We start from the raw sequence: 27393 nt of genomic DNA, 5'->3' as shown, positions 1-27393 counted from the left end.
AATATTTATTTTTCAATGTTTAGTATTTTTCTTTGCTGAAGCACGAGTTTCTAGACCCTAAAATTTTAGAACTCCGTTAGGGACTCAAGATGATTTTTTTTTACTATTGAATAAAAATGAAATGGTGTTTCTCAGCAGTCAGCTGATGCCAGAAGTAACAATATTTTGCATTTTATATTCTATATAAAGGCCAAACAATTGGAAGATGTTCTTTATTCGATTTTTAAAAACAGAAGTGATTCTGGTTCTTTGGCACCAGGCTTATTTTTCATCTACTTGGTGCTAAGCCCTGAGAATTAAATTTAGGCTTTGTGGGGAACAGCTTTGCTTGGGGACATTCTCAGAAGGAAATCTTGCATGCCTCTCCGCAGCACCGCATTTTCAGCAACCTCTTTCAGGCTTCTGTGTAGCTTTTCCATCTCCTTGTATTCACTTTTGACATCTACAGAAGAGCAAAAGGCATACATCAGGAATTAGTGTCCTTTTCAGAAATGTCCACAGAAAACAAATCTCCTGAGGATCTCATCACTTGTCCCAGAATGTGATATCTGGGATGGAACTTAGAGATCAGATAGTCTGATCAATTTCTTTTACTCAAAACCTGATCAAACTGGGCATTCATGCTCTTACCTTAAGGCTCATCTCAGCCTAGGGGTCACCCTCCAAAGAAACACAAACCTACCCATAAAAAGGTCCAGGAGATCACTGGGTCTTTACTAAGTCTTTGCAAGAGCTCGGTGAAAGGAGATACAAACCCCACCACACAATAAACCTCCCCTAAGTCCTCTCCAGGCTTCTTTCTCCTTCCTATGACCTCTGCTCTCAGCAGTTCTCATTCTAGGTGAATTTCTCTGTTTTGGCCTCTTGGGTTTTCACCTCATGAATGGCAACGAAATTATATCCTTACAATGGTGAATTTTAGGTGTCATCTTGTCCGGGCTATGGTGCCCAGATATTTTGCCAAACATTATTCTGGAAGTTTCTGTGAGCATATTTTTGAATAAGATATTCATTTAAATCAGCAGACTTTGAGTAAAGCAGACCATCCTCCACGACATGGGTGGGTCTCCTCTAATTAGGTGGTGGTCTAGCCATATCAAATGTTGGTCTCCTGCAAACAAGAGGGAATTCTCCAGATGACCACCTTTGGACTTCATCAGCAACATTAGCTCTTCCTTCTTCTACAGCAAACTGCTTTGTACTTGAACTCAATCAAGTCTTTCCTGTGTGTCTAGCCTGTTGGCATCCCCCATCAGATTTTGGACTAAGCAAACCTTCATATTCATATGGGCCAAGTTCTTAAAAGAAATCTATCTATCCATCTGCTTATCTATCTATCTCTCCACACATATTCATATCCTATTGGTTCTGTTTCTCTAGAGAACTCACAGTAATATGGTCCTCTTTGAGGGACACTTCAGACTGGCCCTGAGGTTGGTTCTGGCATTGCTCCTGAATGCTTTTCCAGTCCACCTGGGCTCTACATGTTCCATATCATTACCCAGACTCACCCGCCCTGAGCCTGGCCAGTAATGAGAATCATGACCAAGAAGGGTATTAGAACCTTGAGTCTATCTGTCTTGCTCCTGAGTCTGGAAAGTCTCTCTTCTCCTCATTGCTTCATAAATCCAACCTATCTTTGCAGGCTCTACTCCAGGATCCAGATTATATGGAGCTTCACCCAAGATCCTGGTGCTGAATAACCACTGTCTTCTGAATAATCTGGTGGCCAACTGTGTTCCCTCTGTCAGGTTTTTGGTTTTTTTTAAATGTCACATTCCTAGGGAGACTTTCCTTGATTACCCACTCCCAGCCTTCCCTCTCCCCTTTCTCTGCTTTATTCTTCTCCATAGAACTTACTACCTTTCGCATGTCACATATTTTATTTATTGTTCTGCTTATTGCCTACCTTCTGCCCACTGGGCTGGAAGCTCCATGAAGGCAGAGATTTTTGTCTTTTTTGATCACTGCAGTATTCTCGACACCAAGAATACTACTCAATACTTAGGAGGAGGTCATTATAATCACTTGTGCAGTGAATGCATACTATCTTCTATTTTAATATACATGATCACACACCTTGTTTTACCAAGCAGGTAAGACTCAGAGCAGGGACTCTTATAGACCTCTTTGGCTCCTGGCACAGTACACCCTACATAGTATATATCTGCCGTTGATGGAAAGAAAGGGAAATGATCTTAAATTATGGCAGGAGCAATTTACATCAAATTCAGTGGAACATTTTTTTTTTTTTTTTTTTTTGTGGGAGACCTGGGCAGTTGGAAGAACTTGGCGAGTAGGAGTTCTTTATTCTTTTTTTAAAGATTGTATTTGTTTATTTATTTGAGAGGGAGTGAGAGAGCAGGGAGAGAGGCAGAGGGAGGGGGAGAAGCAGACTCCCCATGAATCAGGAAACTTAACAAGGGGTTTGATCCCAGGACCCTGGGATCATGACCTGAGCCAAAATCAGACACTTAACCAACTGACCCACCCAGGAGCCCCAGGAGTTCTTTAAAGAAGACTTAACTGGATGACTATAATCTTGAAACAGTTTCCTGTGAAGGCCTAGTCAGAAGGTCATGAGAGAGTTCAATAAAGTATAGTATAAGGGAATTTTATCACCTTCCTGGGAGACTATTGGGCACAGGTTAGATGTGTTTCTCACCAACCAGAGACAGAGAGTAGTAAGTTTCAGAGCAAGAGAGAAGTGTAAGATAGATGCTTAGAAGCAGCAGCTGTGGCTTTTACTCTGGAAATAGCTCTGACCACTTTCTTTTATTATTATTATTATTATTATTATTATTATGTTATGTTAGTCACTATAGAGTACATCATTAGTTTTTGATGTGGTTTTCCATGATTCATTGTTTGTATATAATACCCAATGCTCCATGCAATATGTGCCCTCCTTAATACCCATCACCCAGCCAACCCATTTCCCCACCCCTCTAAAACCCTCAGTTTGTTTCTCAGAGTCCATAGTCTCTCATGGTTTGTCTCCCCCTCCAACTGACCCCTTCATTTTTCCCTTTCTTCTCGTAATGTCCTCCATGCTATTCGTTATGTTCCCCAAATAAGTGAAACCATATGATAATTGACTTTCTCTGCTTGACTTATTTCACTTAGCATAATCTTCTCTAGTTCTGTCCATGTTGATGCAAAAGCTGGGTATTCATCCCTTCGGATAGCTGAGTAATATTCCGTGCATATGGACAACATCTTCTTTATCCATTCATCTGTTGAAGGACATCTTGACTCCTTCCACAGTTTGGCTATGATGGACATTGCTGTTATGAATATTGGGGCACATATGGCCCTTCTTTTCCCTACACCTGTATCTTTGGGGAAAATACCCAGTAATGAAATTGCCAAGTTGTAGGGTAGCTCTTTTTAAAAATTTTTTGAGGAAGCTCCACGCTGTTTTCTAAAGTGACGGCACCAACTTGCATTCCCAGCAACAGTGTAAGAGGGTTCCCCTTTCTCCACAGCTTCTCCAAAGTTTGTTGTTTCTTGCCTTGTCAATTTTGGCCATTCTAACTGGTGTAAGGTGGTATCTCAATGCGGTTTTGATTGAGTCTTCCTGATGGCTAATGATGGTGAACATTTTTTCATGTGTCTGTTAGCCATTTGTATGTCTTCATTGGAGAAGTGTCTGCTCACATCTTCTGCCCATTTTTGACTTAACTATTTGTTTTTGGGCGTGGAGTTTGGGAAGTTCTTTATAGATCTTGGATATCACTCTTTGTCTCTAGCATCATTGGCAAATACCTTCTCCCATTCTGTAGGTTGCCTCTTTGTTTCGTTGACTGTTTCCTTTGCTGTGCCAAAGCTTTCACTGTGACATACTCAATGACATACAGCAATGACATCAGGTCAATTTTTTTTTCCCCAAGCAGGCAACTGTGCCCACAGTTTAAAATTTAAAAGGCACAAAAGAAGGGTGCCTTGGTGACTTAGTTAAAGTGACTAACTCCTGACTTGGGCTCAAGGTCATGATTTCAGGGTGGTGGAATTGAGCCCCACATCAGGCTCGACACTCAGTGGAGACTGTGGAGAAGAGGAGGAGATTCTCTTCTTTTCCCTCTGCTCCTACCCCCTGCCACTATCATGCTAATACATGCATGTTCTCTCTCTTTCTAAAATAAATTAATAAATCTTTAAAAGAATAAAAATATTTTTAAAAAGACACAAAACATACAGATTGCAAAATAAATTTCCCACCTTCCCTGTCCTCCAGGCTCCTGGTTCCTCTCCTTGTAGATAGTCAGTGTGGCCTGTTTCTTGTGTATCTCAGGCAATTTTTATGCCTATACATATGTGTTTCCTTTTCTTCCCTCACAGATGGCAACATATTACACACAGTTTTTCACTTTGCCTTTTTTCACTTTACCATATATTTTGGAGATTGTTTCATACTGCTACTCTGCATTTTTTAAAAAGCCACTTTCTTCTTTCTAGCAATTGCACGGTCCTCCACTTGTTGTGTTACCTAAGTCAACCAGTGCTCTACTGATGGATATTTGAATTTTCCAATGTTTGACATCATAAGCAACGCTACCCTGAATAACTTCGTCTACATGCCATTCTGCACATGTATGAGGATACCATGGGATAAAATCCCAGAAGTAGGATTGCTGGGCCAAAGGATATGTGAATTTTTAATTTTGCTAGAAATTTCCCAATTGCTTTTGTACTAGTTTACCCTCTCCAGTTTATACCAGGAGGTCTGTTGGAGCACATGGCAAGGAGGAGATTTGATTACATGCAACAAGGCATAGGCAGCTGGTCATGCATCCCCAGTCTCCTGGGAGATGAAGAGAAACCTTTCTCTACCACCACCAGTAAGTGAGCCTTTTCATGAGAAGCCATCTACTTCAAAGAATGGGTGTATGGAGGTGGCAGAGCCACTTTCCAGCTATGCATCCTTGGGCACATTATCTAATCTGAGTCTCTGTTTCTGCATGTGCAAAATGGAGCATTAACATCTCCCTCTGAGGGCTAATATGAGAACGTTATGAGATGTTGCACACAAAGCCTGAGTATAATGTGTGGTCTCAAGTGGGTGCTCCACAAAGAGTGGGGCACCCATGAACTTCTCCATCCCATACCCTGGAAATTCATCCTAACTTGACTTCTTTAAATCCTGCAAAGGGCAACCACCGCTAGGGGGTGTCTTCAAGGTCACCGCTTATGCAAAAGTTTTATGTATTCACCTGCAAGCTCCTTGTACAGACCATCCCCCTGGGATGAAGCGAGAGTCAGCATGGTGGCGATACTGCCCTTCACTTTCTCCGTGATTCCATTCTGTACAACAAAACATGGTCATTCTGTTAGGATGGCACAGCCCAAGGGAAAGTTCAGATTATGAAAGGGAACCCACCTAATCCTGCAACCAGAGAGTATATAGACTGGGGTTGCTAAAATCAAAGTCAATTCCAAGGGTGGGCCACCTTAGCACACAGCGAATGGCTCAGGAGTCATCAGGACAACGTTTTTGGGGGTTCCACTCGTCTCAGCATCTCCTTTCCTGCTTATCAAGACTTACAAGGGATTGGACCTCTGGTGCTGCCCAGCCTGAGTCAGGAGCTAACAAGGCTTCATGGAGGTAGAGGGAGGGGGAGAGAACAGCATTTACAGAGATGGAAAAAGAGGGAAAGTGCTGGTCACTAACCACCAACATTTTGCTCATTCGGTCACTGGATATATGTTTACTGAGTACCTGCTTTGTGCAACATACCACGCTTGACATTCCTGATGCTCTGTCCAGGCTGCCTAAGAAATGTCTTCTTTCTTATTTCAGTCCTGCAACCAATGAAAACCCTTTTCCCTCTTCTAACCATTTCTTGACTACCTTTGAAAAATACCTGACTCTTCCCTTTAGCCTCACACAGCCTCATTTTAAGGCTGGATCTCCTCACTCTTGCTTTTTTTCCTCAACACATCAGGCCAAGAACCCTCAGCTCTAGTCTCAGGTCTAGCTGTGAGCCTTGAGCTAGTAATGTAGGCCGTCTGGGCTTCAGCCCCCTTGTCCATAAGATCAGAGAATGGGGATGCTCTGTGGCCTTGCCCAGTTTCAACTTTCTACATTCTGTCATTTAAGATGCGTTTGTACATGGCCAAAGTACAAATCACTTTTTTTTTTTTTTTTTTTAGTGGAGTTGTTTGGGGGGAGTTCCTTCAGGGTCAATTTCTATACACCCAATAAGGACCACATGCTGTAGGGTTTAGCCAATTTTCTGCATGTGTTTGTAGACTGTGATAATATGTTAAATGACAGAGAGTAAACTGCTACTGGCAAATGAGATGCCTCTTAGCCTACTCCAAGAGAAATGATATGCTTCATATTGTGGAGAAAGGTATTTTTCCAAAAGTACATTGGGGTGGGGGACAGGGGCACAGGGCTGAGCAGAAGCGGGGTGGAAACATTTGAGGACGTAGGTTGGTTCAGAGGTGAATGGAAAAAACAACTAGCCAGCTTCCTTAGCTATTTAGGAGAGGGTCAACTAAGACCCAACCGAGGCAGAAGACCATGGAAACTCACATGGCCAGGAGGGGCCAACAGTGGCTTGAACAAAAACGAAGAACTTATATTACTTGGGAAGGTTGTAGTCTGCAAAGAAAACCAGAACTCAGACACAATGACCCAAGGGTACTTGATAGATGCTTTAGTTTCAAGGAAAGTTTCAGGAACTGTTTTCTGAGATAAACAGAATCAAACCAAGATTCTCTGCTCGGTGTCATACCTGACTGACCTATAATAGTTTATTGGCATTGATTGATTGATTGATTGATATGTTATGCAGACCAGACATTTCCCTCTTTAAAAAAGGAAAAATCTACCTGGAGATTAGCTATTGTGGGAGACCCTGGAACCAGGTTATCTAGTCCCAGATCCTAGTGCTGCAACTTCATAGCTATGGGGCCTGTTGTTACATCTCCCTCTCTCTCTGCCTCAGTCTTCTTACCTGTAAAATGGGAACAACAATAGTCCCTACCTCACAGGATTGCTGGGGGGTTAAATGAGCTCATGTACGTCAAGAGGTAAGGACCCCCATCTGGTATCACAGTTGTTCTACTGATGACCCAGTAAAGAGGAAGGGTGTGAGAGAGAGCCAGAGGGGCTGTGTTTCTGAAGTCACACCCCACAGAGATCCTGTGCATTTGGGCACAGTGAAGGGACAATGTGCAGCGCCAGCTGGTCTTCCTTTTTGGTGTCGTGGGCACGAAATCCGCCTCCCTTCACCCCCCGCCCTGCAGAAGCCATCGGCTCTACATGGGCCTGAATGACTTACTATGTCTCCCATTTCTTTTTTTTTTTTTTTAAAGATTTTATTTATTTATTTGACAGAGCAAGATCACAGGTAGGCAGAGAGGCAGGCAGAGAGAGAGAGAGGGAAGCAGGCTCCCCGCCGAGCAGAGAGCCCGATGCGGGACTCGATCCCAGGACCCTGAGATCATGACCTGAGCCGAAGGCAGCGGCTTAACCCACTGAGCCACCCAGGCGCCCTATGTCTCCCATTTCTGTAACTCTTCTTTGACTCCCCCAAGGGGCCTGACTGGAGTTCAGACTATGAATGTATCATACCTTCAGTAGCTGAAATTGGTGCCGCATCCTTTCTTGAGCCCTTTCAAACATGCCCTCGGCCACCTGCCGCTCCACCCCTCTTCTGAGGACATCTTTCATCCTCTCACAGGCTTTTTTGCCAGCGATCTGAGCTGCCTCTGGCAAAAATGATAGCCATGGTCACGCCACAGCAAGGACTTGCTCAGACATCTTCAGCATCAAAAAGAAAGGTAAGCAAACAAAAAATATATATACACAGAGTGTACAGAGGTCTACATCCACACATACACACACATGCATACACACATACACAGACACATGCATACACACATGTATTCATATATGCAGCACCATTTTCCACACAGTGGAAATTGTTTAATAATCGCATGGTAGAAAAAGATCAACACTCTCCACATTTAGGTAACTATCATTCAGAAAATCTAATAAGTGAATTAAGCAGTAGTTTACAAAATTCCAATGCCCCCCCAGCAGAAAAATCAATGGGACCGCCAAAATGAGAAGGAGTTGGAAAAAGGGTTTACAAACAGTTCAGGGGCATAAGAATGAGAATTGGATAAGGGGTTTTATAGTTTAGTTAGCGGAGATGCAGCAAGGACAGGAGAAGCAAGACAAATTGACAAAGAAAGGGTGGTCAGAAAGCACTGGAAACACACAGATAAAAAATGACTCATGCATCACCTCTCCCCACACCCTTGCCATTATTTGGTTTTCAGTTCATGGAGTAAGTGTCTGAGAAGGACTAAGGATACAGGAGAGCAAATGCTTTGAGGGGGAAAGCAGAAGAAGACGCCGCCAAAGAAGCTGAGAGAAAGAGCCCAGGGGGAGTGGATGGGTTGCCCTCTGGAGCCCCTACCTTCATAACAGGGCTTCAGGTCATTCTGAACAGAAGTGGTGAGAGATTCATAGATCCTCCTCTTCTTTCTGAGGATGTAATCCCCTAGGCCTCCCAGGATGGCGCTTATCTGCAAATCCGCATTAACAAAAGGCCATTGAATCATGAGAGACTATGGACTCTGAAAAACAATCTGAGGGGTTTGAAGTGGCGGGGGTGTGGGAGGTTGGGGTACCTGGTGGTGGGTATTATAGAGGGCACGGATTGCATGGAGCACTGGGTATGGTGAAAAAATAATGAATACTGTTTTTCTGAAAATAAACAAATCAATTAAAAAAAAATAATAAGAAATACTTAAAAAAAAAAAAAAAGGCCATTGGTGCCAAATCCTTCCACAGAAGCAGGTCAGGGGCTCCCACATGTGGTCACCTTTCCCCTCCGCCTTCTATTATGCTTGGCCGTCCACATGGCGTTTCCTCCACTAGGCTGTGAGCTTCTCATAGGCAGGAGCTTTGTCTTAAGGGGGAGGCACGGGACCGTTCTCTAGCGTTGCCATGTCATTTGGGCTGGGCCTGTGCTATGGGCCTAATATCTGTGTCACCCAACATTCATGTATTAAAATCCTGATCCTCAAGGTGATGGCATGAGAGGTGGGGCCTTTGGGACATGATGAGGTCATAAGGACAGAGCCCCCAGGATTGGGACTATCCTCCTTACAGAAGAGATTCTAGCAAATTCCTCTGTCCCTTCCACAATGTGAAGTGACAGTGAAAAGACAGTCATCTATGAACTGGGAAGTGGACTCTCACCAGGCACCAAATCTGCCTGAACCTTGACCTTGCACCTCCAGCTTCCTGTGAGGAATACATTTCTGTTATTTATAACCTACCTAGCTTATGCTATTTTGTTACAGCAGCCTGAAGAGACTAAGACAGCCTAAAGGAAAATGGGTCACATAGAAGAATATTGGCTACTCAGAATTTTTAAATGATCTGCAAGAAAAATGACATGTCTTTCAAGTTTCCCTGCTTTGGATAATACTTCATAATTTTGGCAAAAATGATAGAAGGTTAGTGAAAGTGTTACAGGTGCATTCTAGTGTTTGTACATCTTAGGATTCTTTGGAGATTCTTCCTAGACACTGAGTCTCCTTTCCAACCTCAGCATTCCCTGCTGGTTGCCTCGAAAAGGCACAGAGCCCACCCGGTGTCCCACCCCCCACCCCCCATGGCAGTCTCAGGGCTGCTCTTCCCCACCCCATCCCACTGTGCTTTGTGCCCCAGACCACCTGCTGTGAGACATGCCTAGACCTGGACACTCCAGGGGAACAAGGGGGGAGAGGCCCATAACTTGTTCAAACTCCTGCTGGAAAGAAAGCACTGCCCAACCTCCCTGCCCTCTCCCCCTTACGACAATCACACCTCCTGGATCAGGAAACTTTTTTTGTAGCTTTCATATTTCCAGCCATTTCTTACTCCAATTTCCATCATTTTCTCCTGCAGGGAGTGCTTAAAAGCTTCTATGTGAGGCAGCAAAGTGGAACCAGTGGGCATTCCAGCTCTATAGAAGAAACAAAATAAAATGTTAAGGAACAACAGTGGCTACTGTGGGGCTAAAACAAAGAAGGAACTAGCTGGTCCCCTTCCATTCGCTTTTAAGCCAGGGGGATGAGAACCAATAGTTATGGAGTTCCTACCATGTGCCAGGCACTGTGCTGGGCCAGGTCCTGGACATCAAAGCCTATGAAACCAGTGTAGTGATGCCCATTTTACAGACAAGAAAACTGAGGTTCACAGACGATTGCTGATGTGTGCCCAGACAAATGGCTAGTAAGTGACAGAGCCAGACTTTGGACACTGATCTGTTCAACCTCAAAAGTCAGTCTCCCCACTGCCAGGGGGTTTCCTCTTGAAAGGGAGAGACTTCAGAGATGTGGAAGATTTGGGAAAGTAAAAAGGAGGAGGAGTTATTTCCTGTGGGGACAACACAATGAACGAAATTTCAGAATCTCCCAAGAATAAGAAACAGTCGGTTATAAAGGAGAGGGCATAGGTTTAAAATCCTGGCTCTCTACCCCTGAGCCGAGTGACCCTGGAAAAACTACATCAAGTCCTCTGAATCTCAGCTTGTCCCTTGTAAATGGCCAGAAGCTACTTGGGAGGGCCATTGAGAGATCTAATGAGATCATGCATGCACAGTGCTTAGCACAGGTCCTCACACCTGTCAGTTGCTCTCTGCAACCCTCCAGGCTGGTTGGAGCCGGGAGCGGGCACTGAGCAACAGGGTGGGCGGAGGGAGGAAAGGCCAGCCGGAGGCAGGTAGAATGTCTTGAATTGCATCTTTTTTTAAAGATTTTATTTATTTGAGAAAAAGAGAGCTGCAGGAGGGGCACAGAGAGAGAGAGAGAGAATCCCAAACAGATTCCCTACTGTGCATAGAGCCAAACATGGGGCTCGATCCCAGAATCCTGAGATCACAACCTGAACTGAAATCAAGAGTCCAAACACTTGCCTGAGCCACCCAGAAGCCTGCCCTTTGAATGCTGTTCTAAGGAATTTGGAGTTTTTGCTATAGACCTGTAAACAGGATAGGGGAGACAGATGGCATGAGCCCAAAGGAGTTTAAAGGAAGATGGGGGCAGGGCAGGGGAACACGAGTAAGAATCCAGCAAAGGAAGAATGGTTTGAGTAGGAGCAGGTGGCGAAATGCCAGAGGCGAAGGAGGGGGACCGGGCGCAGGCTCCTGCACTGGGGGATGAGGACAGTCTGCTTCTGTTGATGGAGAAAAGGACTGAAGGTCAAGGAAGGAACAGGCACTGTGAAGCTCACACAGCTAGTAAGGGAGCAAGCACGTGTTATGTCAAAAACAAACAGAGTCATCGGTCAGCCTCTTTGCCTTTTTGCATTCAGGAAAATTTATAAAGGCCGTGTGTTTGCTTTAACTCCACACTCTCCAACCAAAATAACCTGCCCGGGGCTGGGATCCACAAGAAAATATATCTCTTGCTGCTTGTATGAGATATTTGAAAAATACTGGAAATCATAATATTAGTCTGAAAGCAACAACTCTGTCTGCACTCCAGGTCACCGTGAGAAATGAAGGAAACTCAACCAAGAAGGCTTTTGTGTTTTGCCAGACCCTAAGCTCTCCTCCTCCGGTTGCAAGCTACTCTTTACACTTCCAGATCCAAAGCACAAATTCTTCTAACGATGAGACTCTGGCCCAGTGCTCTTCAGTTGTTTGTTCGTGAAGGAGCAAGAGAAAGAATCCTTTACCTAAAAATGCCTCCAAAAACGGGGTCAATCTGGTCATAGATGGGCTGAGTGATGGCTTCATTCAGATCTATTCTTGCGAGGGTCCTGGAGGCATAGACGCCATTTTTCAGGCAAACAGCTTTCAGAGTCTGGTGAAAGCCCTGGTTTCCTCTACTCCTCTAGGTAATTAAACAATAGAGTTAGTTGAGTTAGTACAGGTTCACTAGAATGCCATGGGATCAGAATCAGATTGCCTTTGGCCAAAGCCTATGACCAAGAATCACAGGGAAGAGTACGACAACATGATCTTTTAACATAGGCTTAAGCTAGGCAGAGGGCATAGCAGTCATGTCTTGAGTTCCAGAGCGCCCTATGCTTCTTTGATCCCCACCTCCTCATACAGTTTATAATTGTCTGTTTACTCATCGGGCTTCTCTGCCCAAACACCAGCTTGTTGGGAAAAGGCACGGCATCGTATCCAGCCTGATGTACTCACCATCTGGCCACAGTGTAAGTAGTACTTGATGAACAGTTGTTAAAGGAACAATTTTTAAATGAAAATGTGCTATGACTCTACCAGGGATATAGGTTTCACATTTTCCAAGCGTAACCCAGGTGTTTTTTTTTTTTTTTTTGGTACTCTTTGTTAAATGTCTAATGAAATGTAATTTGATTTCTGAATCTTCATATTTTTTCCCAGAGAAATAAATTCACAAATCAGAGGCAAAAAATATATGATGAAGTGAGAGCCACAAGAGATATTGATAAACCTTACCAGATGGTGATCCCTAGTAAAAAGAATAAAAATACATTTGCACAGACCGAAATTTCAGTAGAGGTTCTTGTGATCAATGATACATGCTTTAAGGAACTCTGTTTCAAGTGCAAGGATATGTCCCATGCTATGACTAGCATCATACCGTATGTATGTTTTAATATTCTGTCCTTTTCACTTAGTATTATAGTAAGGACATTTCCTCAATTCATTGCAAATATTTTCAAAAATTACTTCAATATCCACAAAATATAATATCATATAGCTATAACCTAATTCATTTTACCACTCTCTTATTATTACACATTTTAGGTTATTTTTCTATATTATATAGCAATATGACGTCAGCATTATAAATGTTTGCCCAAATTTCTGACCATAAAGGAAAGTGGTCTATCAAAGATACCTCAGACATGTTTGGAGTCACCAAGAAAAATGCCTTTACAGAACTGATGAGACGAGACAGTTCATGGGACAACATCCTGTGAAGGTCTGGGGATGGCTGAACCGCTCCTTTCTTTCATGGAGATGAAAGGAAGGGTCTCCACTTTGTGTCTTCACCTTCTCAGAATGCTTTTACTCACTTTGGGTGATCTGGGATCTTTCAGCATCATACAGAAGCCATTCTCCACCAGAGTGACTTACTTATCTATTGCTATGAAACAAGTTACCCCAAACCTAATGGCTTAACAAAAAAACATTTATTGAGTATCGCTCACTAGTTTTGTAGGTCAGGAATTCATATATGGTTTGGCTGTTTCATGATTCACAAGATAGCCAAGCTGTGAAGCTAAGGTCAAAAGGCAGATAAAGGCCACCTAGAGAAGAGATGAGGGCATGATTCAAGGTCACGGAGAACAGACATTCTGTACACTAGGCTCAAGTGGTACAGCGTTTACTGACAGCAAGAGGAGAAATGTGTGCACACGATCCAGCCTTATGCATGGGTCCCTTATGGCCAGCAGACCCATGCCACAGCCACTGTGGGTGACAGTCCTGCACACATCCCACATTGTGTGCAGTACCAAGACCCAAGCTTTCCCCCACAGAATCTGAGATACAGACAACTGGGAGCTTGCCCAAGGGCCTTGGATGCCTATACCAAGCAGAACAAAGAAGTATTCACTGAGCATAAAGCAGAGAACAATATTCCCAAGCAAGTCGATAAGCCCCGTACAGGCTAAAGGCTCTTTTATCTCTCCATAAGGAAGTGTTCCCGGCCCAAAGCCCATTCTTATGTGGCAAAGTTGAGGGAGGGAGGGGTGGAAAGTCTACATGCCCAGGCTGACTCTACCCCCAGCTGGCCGGTGCTGGCTCAGGGCTCCTCTGTGAGGCTCCATCCGGCGTTGGCTGGGGGTACAGTCACCTGAATGGGGCTGGAGGATCTGCTCCCAGGGTGGCCTGCTACAGAGCTGGCCAGGTGACACTGGCTATCTGTGGATCAAATTTCGTACTTTTATGGGGACTGACACATTTGAAACGACGTAACTGGTCAGCCATTACAAGTAGATGCCATAGTTTGCCGAGCACATTTAGGGGGTGCAACAGGCACGTGTGGGGGTTGGGCATCTGGGCTCTGAAGACAGATGGGCCTGTGGTAGACGTGGATGCCATATGAGGCCACAGAGAGTTGTTCGGCCTCTGTAAGTCTGTAAAATTAAACAATAATAAGAGTGTTTAGCATCCAGAATTGCTGTGAGGATAGAATCAAGTAATGTACAGTATCTGGCACCAGAGTAAGCATTTCATCCACGTTGGCTGGATGCATGAGGGAGTGCGTGTGCACATACTATATTCATGGACATTCAGCCCCCGGACAGCCATAGGGAAGGCATTCTTGTCTCTCATTGTCTCTCTTGTCTCTCATTCTCCTCTCATTCTCAAAACTCTAACAGTCCTCTCCAGGGACCCCACGATCATTCCCACTGCTTTATTCCTTCAGCCCACGGAAATGTAGAGCTCCATTACACACCACCTTCTCACTGCCAACGTTCTAACTCTCCAACTCATATCACAACAATGGCAACAACATACAATCTATGCACTACTCCCAGGTCTAGAGACTTCTGCACTGTCCTTGTCACATGAGCAGTGTTGTTAATCACTCCTTACTCTTAACTGGTGTCAAGGCGTGACCTGTATTCCTCTGACTTGACCTGTTGAAGCTCTGAGCCCAGATGTGACTATGTTTGAAGACAGGGCCTTTGGGGGAGGGGTCTAAGTGAGGGCATAAGTGGTATCCTTATAAGAGAGGGAGAGACTCCAGGGATGGACACACAGAGAAAAGACAATGGGAGGACACAGCGAGAAGATGGCCATGTTCAAGCCAAAAAGAGAAGCCCCAGGAGAAACCAACGTTACACTGCCTTGATCTTGGGCTTCTAACCTTCACAACTGTGAGAAGAAATGTCTGCCCTTTAAATGACCCAGTCAATGGTATTTTATGTTATAGCAGCCCTAGAAAACTGATATGAGAAGCCTCTTTTTTCAACAGTTAGCCTTAAATAAATACAACCTGGCACTTATATCTTTATCCTTCAGAAGCCATGGAATAGTGCAAAAAGAGCTTGGAGATAAGGTGAATGTCATTGAATAACACAGGTCCTCCCTGGAGAGGCTCACTCACCACCAGGCATGCCCCAAGGATCCGTCGGTAGGAAGTCCTGGCATTTCGGACTCCTTCTTGCAGAGGCTGCTCTATGTGGGCAAAGCACTGGTCAATGGCCTTCTCCAGCAGCTGTATCTTTTCTTCCACAAATCTCCGCAGGCCACTCATGTGCAAGTATTCATTCTAGGGACAAGGGCCATAAGAAGCATGAGGCCATCCCCTCCCTAAGGGCACTTTCTCTTCAAACTTTGCTTCCTTTATGCTTGCCCACCAACACAAGATTTAGTTTGAGCTAACCATCCTTAGTTGACTTCTTTCCCCCCAATAAAGCATCCCTCAGTGGAGAGACCTCCTTAAGCTTTGTGAGTTGGAGGACACATATAAATATATATATATGTATATATATTCCTCCTGCAACTTACTTTAGGTATCTAATCCATTAGGCTATTTCAGGGAGTAACTAAAATAAAATCCAGTTGCTGTTAAAATGCATTTTTTCAATGACAACTGATTCTACATCCTTTAGCAGCCTTTATGTACAAAACAGTTTTTGAGGATCACGTTTCTCAAACTTTAACATGTTTACAAATCACTGGTAGAATTTGTTCAAATCCAAGGACCTGAGATTCTGTAACTCTAGCAAGCTCCTAAGTGATGCTAGTCTTCTGGGCCCTGGACCACACTTTGAAGAACAAAACTACAGGACACAATAATAAAGACATCATCCTTTCTTCAAAGGAGAATACAGTCTAGTCGAGGAGGAAAAGATCTCCTCAATTAATACAAGGGAGAGAGAGCCTTGACCTCTTGATTTCAAACTGGGAACTCTGTAGTGCTGTTCTCTGGGTGAGAATCTTGGGGACCCCACAATGCCTACAGCAGATGGAAGCCACACTACTTAGCCCAGCACTTAAGGGCCTCTCACAGCCAGGACGCAGCCAACTTCTCCAGCACCCCCAGTTGTTTGCCCAAAACGTTATCCCATCCCCGGGTAGCTGCTCCTGAACTTGCTACTATGCCCCAAATGTGTCTTCCATTTTGTACTCCATACTTTTGCACATGCTTTTCCCATCCTTTCAGACAAAACTCAAAACCCACTCCCTGTGCGATGCTTCCCCTGACCTCACCAAGTGAATCTGAGGCTCTCTTTCCGGTGCTGTCACTGATTCTTGTACACCCCTGCATTACAGCCCTCCTCTTGCTGTGCTATGTCTGTCTCATTCCATAGCTCCTTCCCTGGACTAGGAACTTGCGGACTGAGTTATTCATGTTTGTTTATTCCGAGTTATGGCACAGAGTGCGCCGTGGGTAAACATTTTGGAGAGAATGAAGACCAGAGAGAAACTGATAGATAATGTGAGCTTTTAAATTCTATTCTAAATCTGATGACAGAAATCGCTCTAAATTGATATGTGACCTTATATAAATGACAGCTTTTCTAGATCTTGACTGCATTGGAGTGAATGAGGCTGAATGTTCTTAAAAACACCCTTAAACTCCCATAGTCCTCAAGACTTAGAGTACGTGAATATTAGAGTTTATAGAGACTATTCCACAGATTCTCATAGTTTTTCCATAAGTAAGAATTCCATAAACCATACTTTTCTTTCAGAGTGCCCTCTGGATTCTTCTGAGTTTGTGATTTCACTGGTGGTCAAAAGAAAATAAGAAAGATGTCATCAACAGAAACTTTACGGGTGGGGTACCTGGGTGGCTCAGTGAGTAAAGCCTTCTGCCTTCAGCTCAGGTCATGATCTCAGGGTCCTGGGATCGAACCCCGCATTGGGCTCTCTGCTCAGCAGGGAGCCTCCTTCCCCCTCTCTCTCTCTGCCTGCCTCTGTGCTTCTTGCGATCGCTCTCTTTATCAAATAAATAAATAAAATCTTTAAAAAAAAAAGAAAAAGAAAAAGAAACTCTACAGGAAAGATTCTCACAATGTTTCATACTCAATAGATCATTGTTAAACAAAGGAATGATAAGAAGGAGCAAGTCTGGGAATATAAGAACAGTAAGAAAAGGAAAAGCTTACAGCTACTATGAATAAATGCAGGGTTCGTTTGACATTGAGATGTCATAATCAGCTTCCTACTGATTCATAAAAAGAATGACTAGATCCTTACTCATTTAGAATCACTAACTACCCAGACTCTTTTTTTGTTTGTATGAGTCATAATCTTAAAAAATGACCAATCACTGCATTTTTTTCAGAATGCAAAGGAACTGACAAAACTCTCGCCTTCCAACTTTCCATCAATGAACTAAGACTGAGACCAATATCTGAGGCCAAAGGATTTTGAGGAAAAATGCTGGCTGATGCTCATGTGAAAGGCTACCCCAGAAGTGCCAACCAGCCCCCTTCTCTGTGTTTTCTGCCACCTACAGCCTGGCCTCTAGGGAGGATGGCACAGAGTCCCTCCATAGGCTGCCCACCCCTCCCCCTTAGCAGAGAAGAGGACCAAGGCAGGCATTTCTCAGTTTGATTGCAAAATGCCTTGTCCTTGTGTTTATAAAACAAACCAACCACACACAGTACCACATCTGATTTGTTTTCCATCGACACTTCCAAAAGCAATCTTTCGCTGGGCAGAGAGGCAATTTTCACCCTGAAGAACATTTTCGGGAAGTTAGAAGGTCAAATACTTCCCTGCTATTTCAGAGGACAAAGTTAGATTAGAAAATCCAACTTGTTGCTGTTGTTTTGTTTTTCTTTTTCCCTCATAGAATAAGAAATATGGTGAAAAAGACAGGGAACCTTGTTCTGTATGTCATTTTTATATAGAATTTTTTTAAATGCAGACATTTGACCAAAACTGTGATGACTATCTACAGTTGGCATGTCTTACTTTTCACATTGAAGTCAGGTCTCCATTATCTGCCTCCCGTGGCCACGCCATAGGGCCTTTCCCATATTCTCAGGACCAGCCCCTTAAACTCTCAGAGAGCCCTACTGGTCCACTTTCTTTGCTCCCTCCTTGTTCAGCATAACAAAAAGTTGGACAATTTGGTTGAACAAATGTGATGGTTGATAACAAGTGTGGAAATAAACACCAACCAAATGAGAACATGTGAAGGCTATTTATTCAGAGCTTGCTAGAGCAAGAGAGTCAGCCATCAGCACTTGTGTTTGGCAGAGATTCAAAGGCAGGCTGAGGAGTGGGAAGGCGTCATATGCCCTCATCAGAGGCCGCTGGCATAGGGGAGCTGTGGGTAAACAAACTAGAAGTGAGGATCCTATGTGATTCATTAGGGTGCATGTTTGACTTCTCTGATTGGAAGCAGGAATAAAGATTAGGGAAATTGGCAGGGGTGGTGAACCATGAGAGACTCTGGACTCTGAAAAACAATCTGAGGGTTTTGAAGGGGTGGAGGGTGGGAGGTTGGGGGAACCAGGTGGTGGGTATTGGAGAGGGCACGGATTACATGGAGCACTGGGTGTGGTACAAAAACAATGAATACTGTTACGCTGAAAAAAATAAGTAAATTTAAAAAAAATTAGGGAAGCTGTCAGTTAGTAACCATCAGCCCATTTGGGTCTGATTATTACAAACATTATTGCTTAGGTTCTTGGATTGTTACTAGAGATAGCAGTTTGATTCCCTATGAATCTAACTTACAGCAGGCCACCCTCCTGAGCTGTTTATTGTAGATATGGAGTTGGTTTCCCAGGCAGGTTACTGCAGACTGTGGGTCAGAGTTCTGTTTTACAATAGGACTGCCCATTTATATATTCAAATGCAATTCAAATGTAAATGCCTCACAAAGAAGCAGTATAGTTGGTGATTTATTGGAATGACAGATTTTTCTCCAAAACTCTCCCTTGCCTCTAACTTAGCAGCCAATCCATCTTATTTTAGGGTAAAAAAAACAACAACAACAAATCATCAGGGCAGCTGGGTGGCTCAGTGGGTTGGGGCCTCTGCCTTCAGCTCAGGTCGTGGTCTCGGGGTCCTGGGGTCGAGCCCCGCATTGGGCTCTCTGCTTGGCGGGGAGCCTGCTTCCTCCTTTCTCCCTCTCTGCCTGCCTCTCTGCCTGCTTGTGATCTCTGTCTGTCAAATAAATAAATAAAATCTTTTTTAAAAAATCATCTATCAAAGAGATACATTTGTCTATTCCCATGAGAAGAGTAATTTGGAACTGGTCATTCAGCAGCCACCATTCCAGACTGTGAAAATATATACCTAAACTCTTTGCTGAATGTCCCTGTTAGCTCCCTTCCTCTCACATTATTGTACTAGGCTGCTCTGAGTTTGAGATTCTGATAGCAGCTAAGAATAAATGAAATCCATAGAAAGATGAAAAAATTTTTGGACGTATGCATAACCATGTTTCTGTAGGATAACCAAGAATTGTATTTTACGAGGGTGAAACAAATCACCTCTGTTATCACTTAAACACATTCCATCTTATTCAAGTTCCCAGGAGAGGTGAAAGTTGCTGCTGATCATTTCTACATCTTCCTCTCTCAACCCATCTGTCTCAGGCAAAATATCATTCCTTCATTTTTTACTCAAATGTCACCATGGTAACCCTCGAATTATCTTTTTGTTCTCTTTAGATTTTCTGAGCTTAGTATCTTCCTTTGATATGAAAAGAAAAAAAAATATCAGAAGTTATTTTCCTAACTCAGTAAAAGGGAATGTTTTGCCCAGGCTGCGAGGCAGAGAATAAGTTTCTTCCATACCGGCGGGTTTTCCATGCAGTTGAAACTGTCTGTGAGGAGCAATAAACCAAAGGCTTCAGTCACATACTTGGTCACCATCCTCCTCTTCTTGTCCAGGAGCCTTTTCCGGATATAGCCTCTTAACCTGGGGATTTCTGGAATTCACAGGCAGCACAAACAATTTGAAAAGGGCAGAGTTCACAGCAAAGAGAATTCACAAAAATGAACAGATCAGAATGGCAGTCAGCCTTAACTACAGCTAAGGTCCTACGTGGGATGACTGCCCACTCCACCAACTTTTCTGGGGATGTTTTTTCTATGTCTAGGATCAACAATGATAAATGGTAGATCAGCAATCATGAATACTAACTTTTATTTAGTGGTATAAGTCCAACTAAGTAGAAAAGTGCAGGCTGGTTAGAAACATTGGCACTTCCCTCTGGAATGCTACTCACAAAGAATTGAACCAAAGGTGCCCACAGTCCCAGAGTCTCAGCTCTTCCCTCCCCCAGACTTTTCCATCTATATCAAAAAACCCATAATACAAAAATCACTCATGCTTGCTGTAGGAAGGATGAGAATCTCTGCTGAATGGGATTTCTGGATTAGAAATTCATCTCAGCCCTAACCTTTTGTTAGTCAGAAGATAAAAGGCGTCATCCGACTTTTCTCCCCATTATTCCTATAAATGTAAATGCTTCTGTATCATTTCTTGCATATGCCATGCTGATTATTTCTTTTATATCCTTGTTCAAGAAGTTCCCCCATTTCTAGCAACATTTTATACTTTCTGCCCCTTTGCCTCCTCTCCCACGCAGATGTGTATGGTAAAATGCCTGCACATCTTAAGCCATTTTAAGCTCAGGACAATGTCAAGTTCAGAGCCTGCCTGCTTGCCTACTTCCTACTGCGTGCTCCAGTCACACAGACCTCTAGGTTCTCTAGGCTTCTATCATATTCACGGCACCATTTAACTAAGCCTTATTTGTACCTTGATTTTTACACATGGCTTAGTACGAGCTCCTCATCTTAGTTTTAAGTTCTGGGAAGAAAGGGGTCATGTCTTCTGCTTTTTCTTTTTTAGGGACAAAGCATACACCAGATGCTGGGTAAATACATCTAATACTTGCAGCTAGGTGAGTGCAGAATTGCAAACCAAATACTTAGGAAATAACAACCCAATCTCTGACCTCCACCAACTCTTGGTAAAAATTGGATGAAAGAGGAACTGTGGTCTCAGGCACCACAGCAATGCAGAGAGAAAAACGGATACATCTGCTAATATGTATAGAATCTGTGACAATCTGGAAATGTCACAGAAAATTCTAGAGAGGGAAATTCAGCATGCCAAGCTTCATCTTGAGAATTCCAGTAATTGAGATTAAAAAAAATACACACACACACACACACACACACACACACACATATATATATATATAAATTACCAGTTTCCTCCTCAGTGAGGAGAGCCTGCTGCCAGTATTCCTGGGCGCTGACTGTATACACCAGGTCAGAAGCCTCCAGAACCTTGGAGTCACCGGGCAGTTTTCTCTGACGTGTGAGAGACACAGGGAACAGAATAGTTCAATCATGGTGAAGGAAACAACACACAGGCCTTATAAGAACTGTCAGCAAGCTTCAGCTCACTCACTTTCAACCCTGCAAGAGCCCCATAAGGAACACAGCACACCCGTACATCAGGTGTTTCCATCTGTCCACACCCCACAAGGTTGGACATTGTAAGAAAACCCCTGCAGAAAAACTATTCTCTTGGGAGTTAAGAATAACAATTCTAGGGGCACCTGGGTGGCTCAGTGGGTTAAAGCCTCTGCCTTCGGCTCTGGTCATGATCCTAGGGTTGTGGGATTGAGCCCCACGTAGGGCTCTCTGCTCAGTGGGGAACCTGCTTCCTCCTCTCTCTGCCTGCTTGTCTGCCTACTTGTGATCTCTGTCTGTCAAATAAATAAATAAAATCTTTTTAAAAATTATTTTAAAAGAATAACAATTCAAAAGGAAATATATAGAGAAAATAGTTCAAGGTGTACTGAAATGTTCAGAGAAGGGGAAAGTACACAGGATGCTTTACGGGAAAAACAAAAAGAGCTAGAGCTGGCTGTAATCAATTCTGCCTTTAGTGACATCAACCTGGTACCTTGAACTTGGCAACGGTGGGAGTATTACACCTTGGGAACCAACAAATGCTAGAAATCAGGGCTTTTTTGCTTTGTTTCTTTTCTTTTTAAACAGATCTGGTTGTTAAATATTTATCTACACCATACAACACGGGACAAAGGTGCTGTGAAAATGCAAGTTTCTTAGCTGGGTACTTAGTAATCAGATGCATTTAAAAGCAGGGCAATGTATAAGTAAAGTATGGTCTTAAATGTCAAGGAGTTATGAATGTGAGAAAATCTTTTTTATGATTAGAAAAATCATCATCACAGAGAAGTCCCACTGGGATTAGACACAAATATTGTTCCATAATCGCTCCTTACTTTCACTTACCAGAAAAGAAGGGGCACCTGGGTGGCTCAGTTGGTTAAGCATCCGACTCCTGGTTTCCGCTCAGGTCATGGTCTTAGAGTCATGAGACTGAGCCCTGAGTCAGGCTCCATGCTGAACACAAAGTCTGCTAAAGTTTCTCTCTCCTTCTCCCTCTGCTCCTTCCCGCCTCACTCTCTCTCTCAAATAAATAAATAAATAAATCTTTAAAAAAACGAAAGAAAGAAAGAAAAGAGAAAAACTATAAAGGGTTGTGTGTTTGTGTGCATGGGTGTTTGGGGTCGGTCATTAGAGAACCGTGGAGAATTGTCCATCTCTTTCTGATGCAAAGACACAACAGAGCCGAGCGAGTAGTCCACCGGGAGAAGCGAGAGACCACATGTCTGGCAATCTGTGAGCCCGTGCAGTCAAGGCTGGGATAGAGATGCCTGGGTAGGCTTCCAGAAGCCCCACACACAACAGTCAGGGCTGAAATAATACAAAAGATCTGCCAAGATTAACTTTTTTCCCTTTCTGATAGAGTTTTGACTCTAGCAAAAAAGTTTAGGGAAAGCTGAAACTATTTTCTACTAGGAGATGAAACGGATGTGGAATTAAATCTAAGTAGGGTTTTAGAACAATTGAAAGAAAGGAGTATGCCTCACTTTGCCTAGGTGCTTACATTATTTAAAATCTTGCTCTAAATTCTGTGTACCTCTTCTAAAAATTTCTGACAATTAGTTAACACTTATGCTTTCATTATAGTACAGAGAAATATTTTTATAGTGCCAATGAAGCGACTATAGTATGCAGGTTCTGTGTCATTATAAGAGATATAGAAACAGTTACAACTGGAAAGTAGGATCCAAGAGGTGAGTGGATACTCATCAGATTATCCCATGGAAAGATGAGTCACTGTTATAATTTACACACAGTGTTTGTTAGAACAGTGTATAGCACCATAGATATTAAAGTTTGTAAGAAGATATGATATATGAGGAGAAAGCTTGTAGCCCAAAACAGGAGGGATATTAGATGAAAGCAGAATCAAAAAAGGGATAGTAAAGTTGGAGGTAGCTTGAGATCAGTAATATAAATCATGACCCATTTTCAAAAAAAAAAAAATCTCTTTTATAGCTTAGTCATTAAAATAATTTTGCAGTGATATCACCCTACCCACTGCTTTTGCTTTCATTTGATATGGATCCCTAGCACCCCAACTTTTATTTTTAGCATGGCTCTTTACTAAAAGAAACCCAGGTTTATTTGAGAGTAGGAGGTCTCCCTATCTTGTGGCAGGGAAAAATAAAAGGAGCCTGAGTATCTTGTTGTTGCCAAAGAACAAAAATATTTTTTAAAAAATGTCTGGGTAAGGCTAAAAGGAACCAGCTTAAATTACAGACTCCCATTGGCCAAGAGGTGAACGGGAACAATAAAAAGAACACAGTATTTCCGTGAAAAGCCATGAGTCCTCAAACCAAGTAAAATAATAATAATAAGAAAAATATATATGTATTGGTCTCTGCCCCCAGATTCTGACACAGGAATTCCTTATAAATTGGGGTGCTAGGACAATCTTTGGTTCTAACATTAGTCCTGGACCCCAGTTCTCAGTACAGAGCTCCTAAAACCATTGTCATTTCCTAAGTGGTAAGAGCCTTAGAACTATCTCTTTTTCTAATATTTGGTCTTTGACTCTAGTACCTGACACAGATCCTAAATCCCTTAGAATTAGTCCTCAGTGAGAGGAGTGTCTTCTTTTTCTAATGAGGCAACTCTGGGTGAGCTCCTGAATAGGGGCTGGTTACAGAAGTTCAGGTCATTAGAAGTTTGGAATTTTCAGCTCTACTCCACCCACACCCCATTCTCCAGAGATGGTAGAGGGGCTAGAAATAGAGTAATTGACAATGACTCTGTGAGGTAGCCTCCGTAAAACCCCAACAGGATGGGGTTCAAAGAGCTTCCAAGTGGGCAAACACATCCCCATAACAAGAGGGTGATGTAGCCCAACGCCATGAGGACAGAAGTTCTTGCATTTGGACCCCTCCCAGACCTTTCCCTTTCATCTTGCTGTTCATCTGTATCTTTATTCTTTATTGTATAAAAAAAAAACTGGTAAGGGGCTCCTGGGTGGCTCAGGAGTGGGTTAAAGCCTCTGCCTTCAGCCCAGGTCATGATCTCAGGGTCCTGGGATCGAGGCAGGCTTCCCCCCCTCTCTCTGCCTGCCTCTCTGCCTACTTGTGATCTCTGTCTGTCAAATAAATAAATAATATCTTTAAAAAAAAACACTGGTAAATGTAAGTAATTATTTCCCTGCATTCTGCGAGCTGTTCTAGTTAATAATTGAATCCAAGGGGAAAGAGATCATGGGGACCTTCAATTTGTAGCTAAGTCAGATGGAAGTTGTGGGTAAACTAGGGACTTACTATTTGCAGTTGGCATCTGAAGTAGGGGGAAGTATTGTGGGACTGAGCCCTTCACCTGTAGAATCTGATGCTATGTCCAGGAAAATATTTTCAACTAAATTTCAATTAAATTGTAGGATGCCCTACCTCATGACCCAGTAATTGCACTACTAGGTATCTATCCAAAGGATACAAAAATAGTGATTCAAAGGGGTACATGCACCCTAATGTTTATAGCGGCACTGTCCACAATAGCCAAAATATGGAAAGTTGTCTACTGACAGATGAATAGATAAAAAAGATGTGGCATTACACACACACACACACACACACACACACACATATATATAAAACACAGCCATCAAAAACGATGAAGTCTTGCCATTTGCAACAACGTGGGTAGAACTAGAGGCTATTATGCTAAGTGAAATAAGCCAGTCAGAGAAAGACAAATACCATATGATTTCACTAAACGTGGAATTTAAGAAACAAAACAGATGAACATAGGGGAAGGGAAGGAAAGGAAAAATAAAATAAGATAAAAACAGAGAGGGAGGCAAACCCTAAAAGACTCTTCACTCTAGGAAACAAACTGAGAGTTGCTGGAGGGGAGGTGGGTAGGGGATGGCGTGACTGGGTGATGGGCAATAAGCAGGGCATGGGATGTAATAAGTAACGAGCACTGGGTGTTATGTGCAACTGATGAATCACTAAATTCTACCCCTGAAGCTAATAATACACTACATGTTAACCTAAAAAAAAAAAAAAAAGAAAAAAGAATGTAGTGTCACAGAGAACTGCTCAGTGTGGGGGAAAAAATCCCAACACCGATGTCAGAGTGTTGTTAATTGTGTTAGCATAGACTGGAAGAATTAATACCATTAAAATGTGCATCCTGCCCAAAGCAATCTACAAATTCAAGGCAATCCCTATCAAAATACCAAAAGCATTTTTCATAGAACTAAAACCAATAATACAAAAATTTGAATGAAACCACAGAAGAGCCCAAATAGCCAAAGCAATGTTGAGAAAGAAAAACAGCAAGACGTGTCACAAGTCCGGATTTCAAACCATACTACAAAACTATAGTCATCGAAACAGTATGATACTGGCACAAAAACCAACACATAGATAATGGAAGAGAAAAGACAGCCCAGAAATAAACCCATGCTTGCATGGTCAATTAAACTACCATAAAAGAGGCAAGAATATACAATGGGGAAAACACAGTCTCTTCAATAAATGGTGTTGGGAAAGCTGGTCAGCTACATGCAAAAGAATGAAACTTGACTACTTTTTTAAACCATATACAAAAATAAGCTCAAAATGGATTAAGACCTAAATGTAAGGCCTGAAATCATAAAACTCCTAAAAGAACAGATAGGCAGTAAACATTTGGACATTGTATTTATTTGGATCTCTATCCTCAGGCAAAGACAACAGAAGCAAAAAGAAACAACTGGGCAGCCATCAAAAGAAATGAAATCTTGCCATTTGCGACGACGTGGATGGAACTAGAGGGTATCATGCTTAGCAAAATAAGTCAATCAGAGAAAGACAACTATCATATGATCTCCCTGATATGAGGAAGTGGAGTGCAACATGGGGGTTTAGGGGGTAGGAGAAGAATGAATGAAACAAGATGGGATTGGGAGGGAGACAAACCATAAGTGACTCAATCTCACAAAACAAACTGAGGGTTGCTGGGGGGAGGCGGTTTGGGAGAGGAGGGTGGGGTTATAGACATTGGGGAGGGTATGTGCTATGGTAAGTGCTGTGAAGTGTGTAAACCTGGCGATTCACAGACATGTACCCCTGGGGATAAAAATACATTATATGTTTATAAAAAAATAAAATTAAAATTAAAATAAACTGGGACTACATCAAACTAAAGAGCTTTTGCCCAGAGAAAGAAACAGTCAACCAAAAAAAAGGCAACCTACTGAATGGAAGAACATATTTGCAAATCCTACATGGGATAAGAGGTTAATATCCAAAATATATAAAGAATTCATGGGAGAATACACCAAAAAAACCAAATAATCCAATTAAAAATGGGTAGAGGAAAACAAAAAGATGAATAAGGAAACTGCACAGACATTTTTCCAAAGAAGACATATAGATGGTCAGCAGACAAATGAGAAATGCTCAACATCACTAGTCACCATGAAAATGCTACTTACAACGGCAAGATATCATCTTACACCAATCAGATCTTTTTTTATCAAAAAGATAAGAAATAATAAGTGTTAGTGAGGCTGTGGAGGAAAAAGAACCCTCATGCACTGTTGATGGGATTGTAAATAGGTGCAGTCACTGTGGAAATAAGCATGGAGTTTCCTGAAAAAATTAAAAATAGAAATACCATATGATCCAGCAATTCCCCTTCTGGCTACTTATTTGAAGAAAATGAAAACACTGATTTAAAAAAATCTATGCACCCTCTTGCTCACTGCAACATTATTCATAGTAGCCAAGATATGGAAGTGACCTAAGTGTCCATTGATGGATGAATGGATAGGGAAGATATGTTATAGACACATACAGTGGCATACTACTCAGCTCTAAAAATGAATGGAATCTTGCCACTTGCAGCAACACAGATGGACCTACAGGAAGTAACACTAAGAGAAACAAGTCAGATGAAGGAAGACAAATACCATATGATTTCACTTATAAGGAATATAAGAAACAAAACAAATGAACAAACAAAACAAAATAGAAACAGATTCACAAATGTGGAGAACAGACAGGTGGTTGCGGGAGGGGAGGGGGATGGATGGATGGGCAAAA

General features: G+C 42.6%; 1 protein-coding gene across 1 annotated transcript in view; it reads right to left on the bottom strand.

Moving 5' to 3' along the window:
* Positions 1-216: 216 nt before the first annotated feature.
* NUGGC (nuclear GTPase, germinal center associated) overlaps positions 217-27393 on the bottom strand; it is a 45450-nt gene continuing 18273 nt past the window's right edge. The window contains exons 10-18 of the mRNA XM_059393486.1: positions 21160-21265; positions 19736-19869; positions 15073-15237; positions 11693-11850; positions 9839-9977; positions 8439-8547; positions 7586-7722; positions 5214-5304; positions 217-442 (exon numbers count right to left, since the gene is read on the bottom strand). Coding sequence (XP_059249469.1) covers positions 303-442; positions 5214-5304; positions 7586-7722; positions 8439-8547; positions 9839-9977; positions 11693-11850; positions 15073-15237; positions 19736-19869; positions 21160-21265 — 1179 coding nt within the window. The 3' untranslated portion in view covers positions 217-302. The remainder of the gene's footprint in view (positions 443-5213; positions 5305-7585; positions 7723-8438; positions 8548-9838; positions 9978-11692; positions 11851-15072; positions 15238-19735; positions 19870-21159; positions 21266-27393) is intronic.

Source organism: Mustela nigripes, chromosome 1 (assembly GCF_022355385.1).
Source record: "Mustela nigripes isolate SB6536 chromosome 1, MUSNIG.SB6536, whole genome shotgun sequence".
Classification (NCBI taxonomy): domain Eukaryota; kingdom Metazoa; phylum Chordata; class Mammalia; order Carnivora; family Mustelidae; genus Mustela; species Mustela nigripes.
This window is presented reverse-complemented; position numbering and strand designations above follow the sequence as displayed.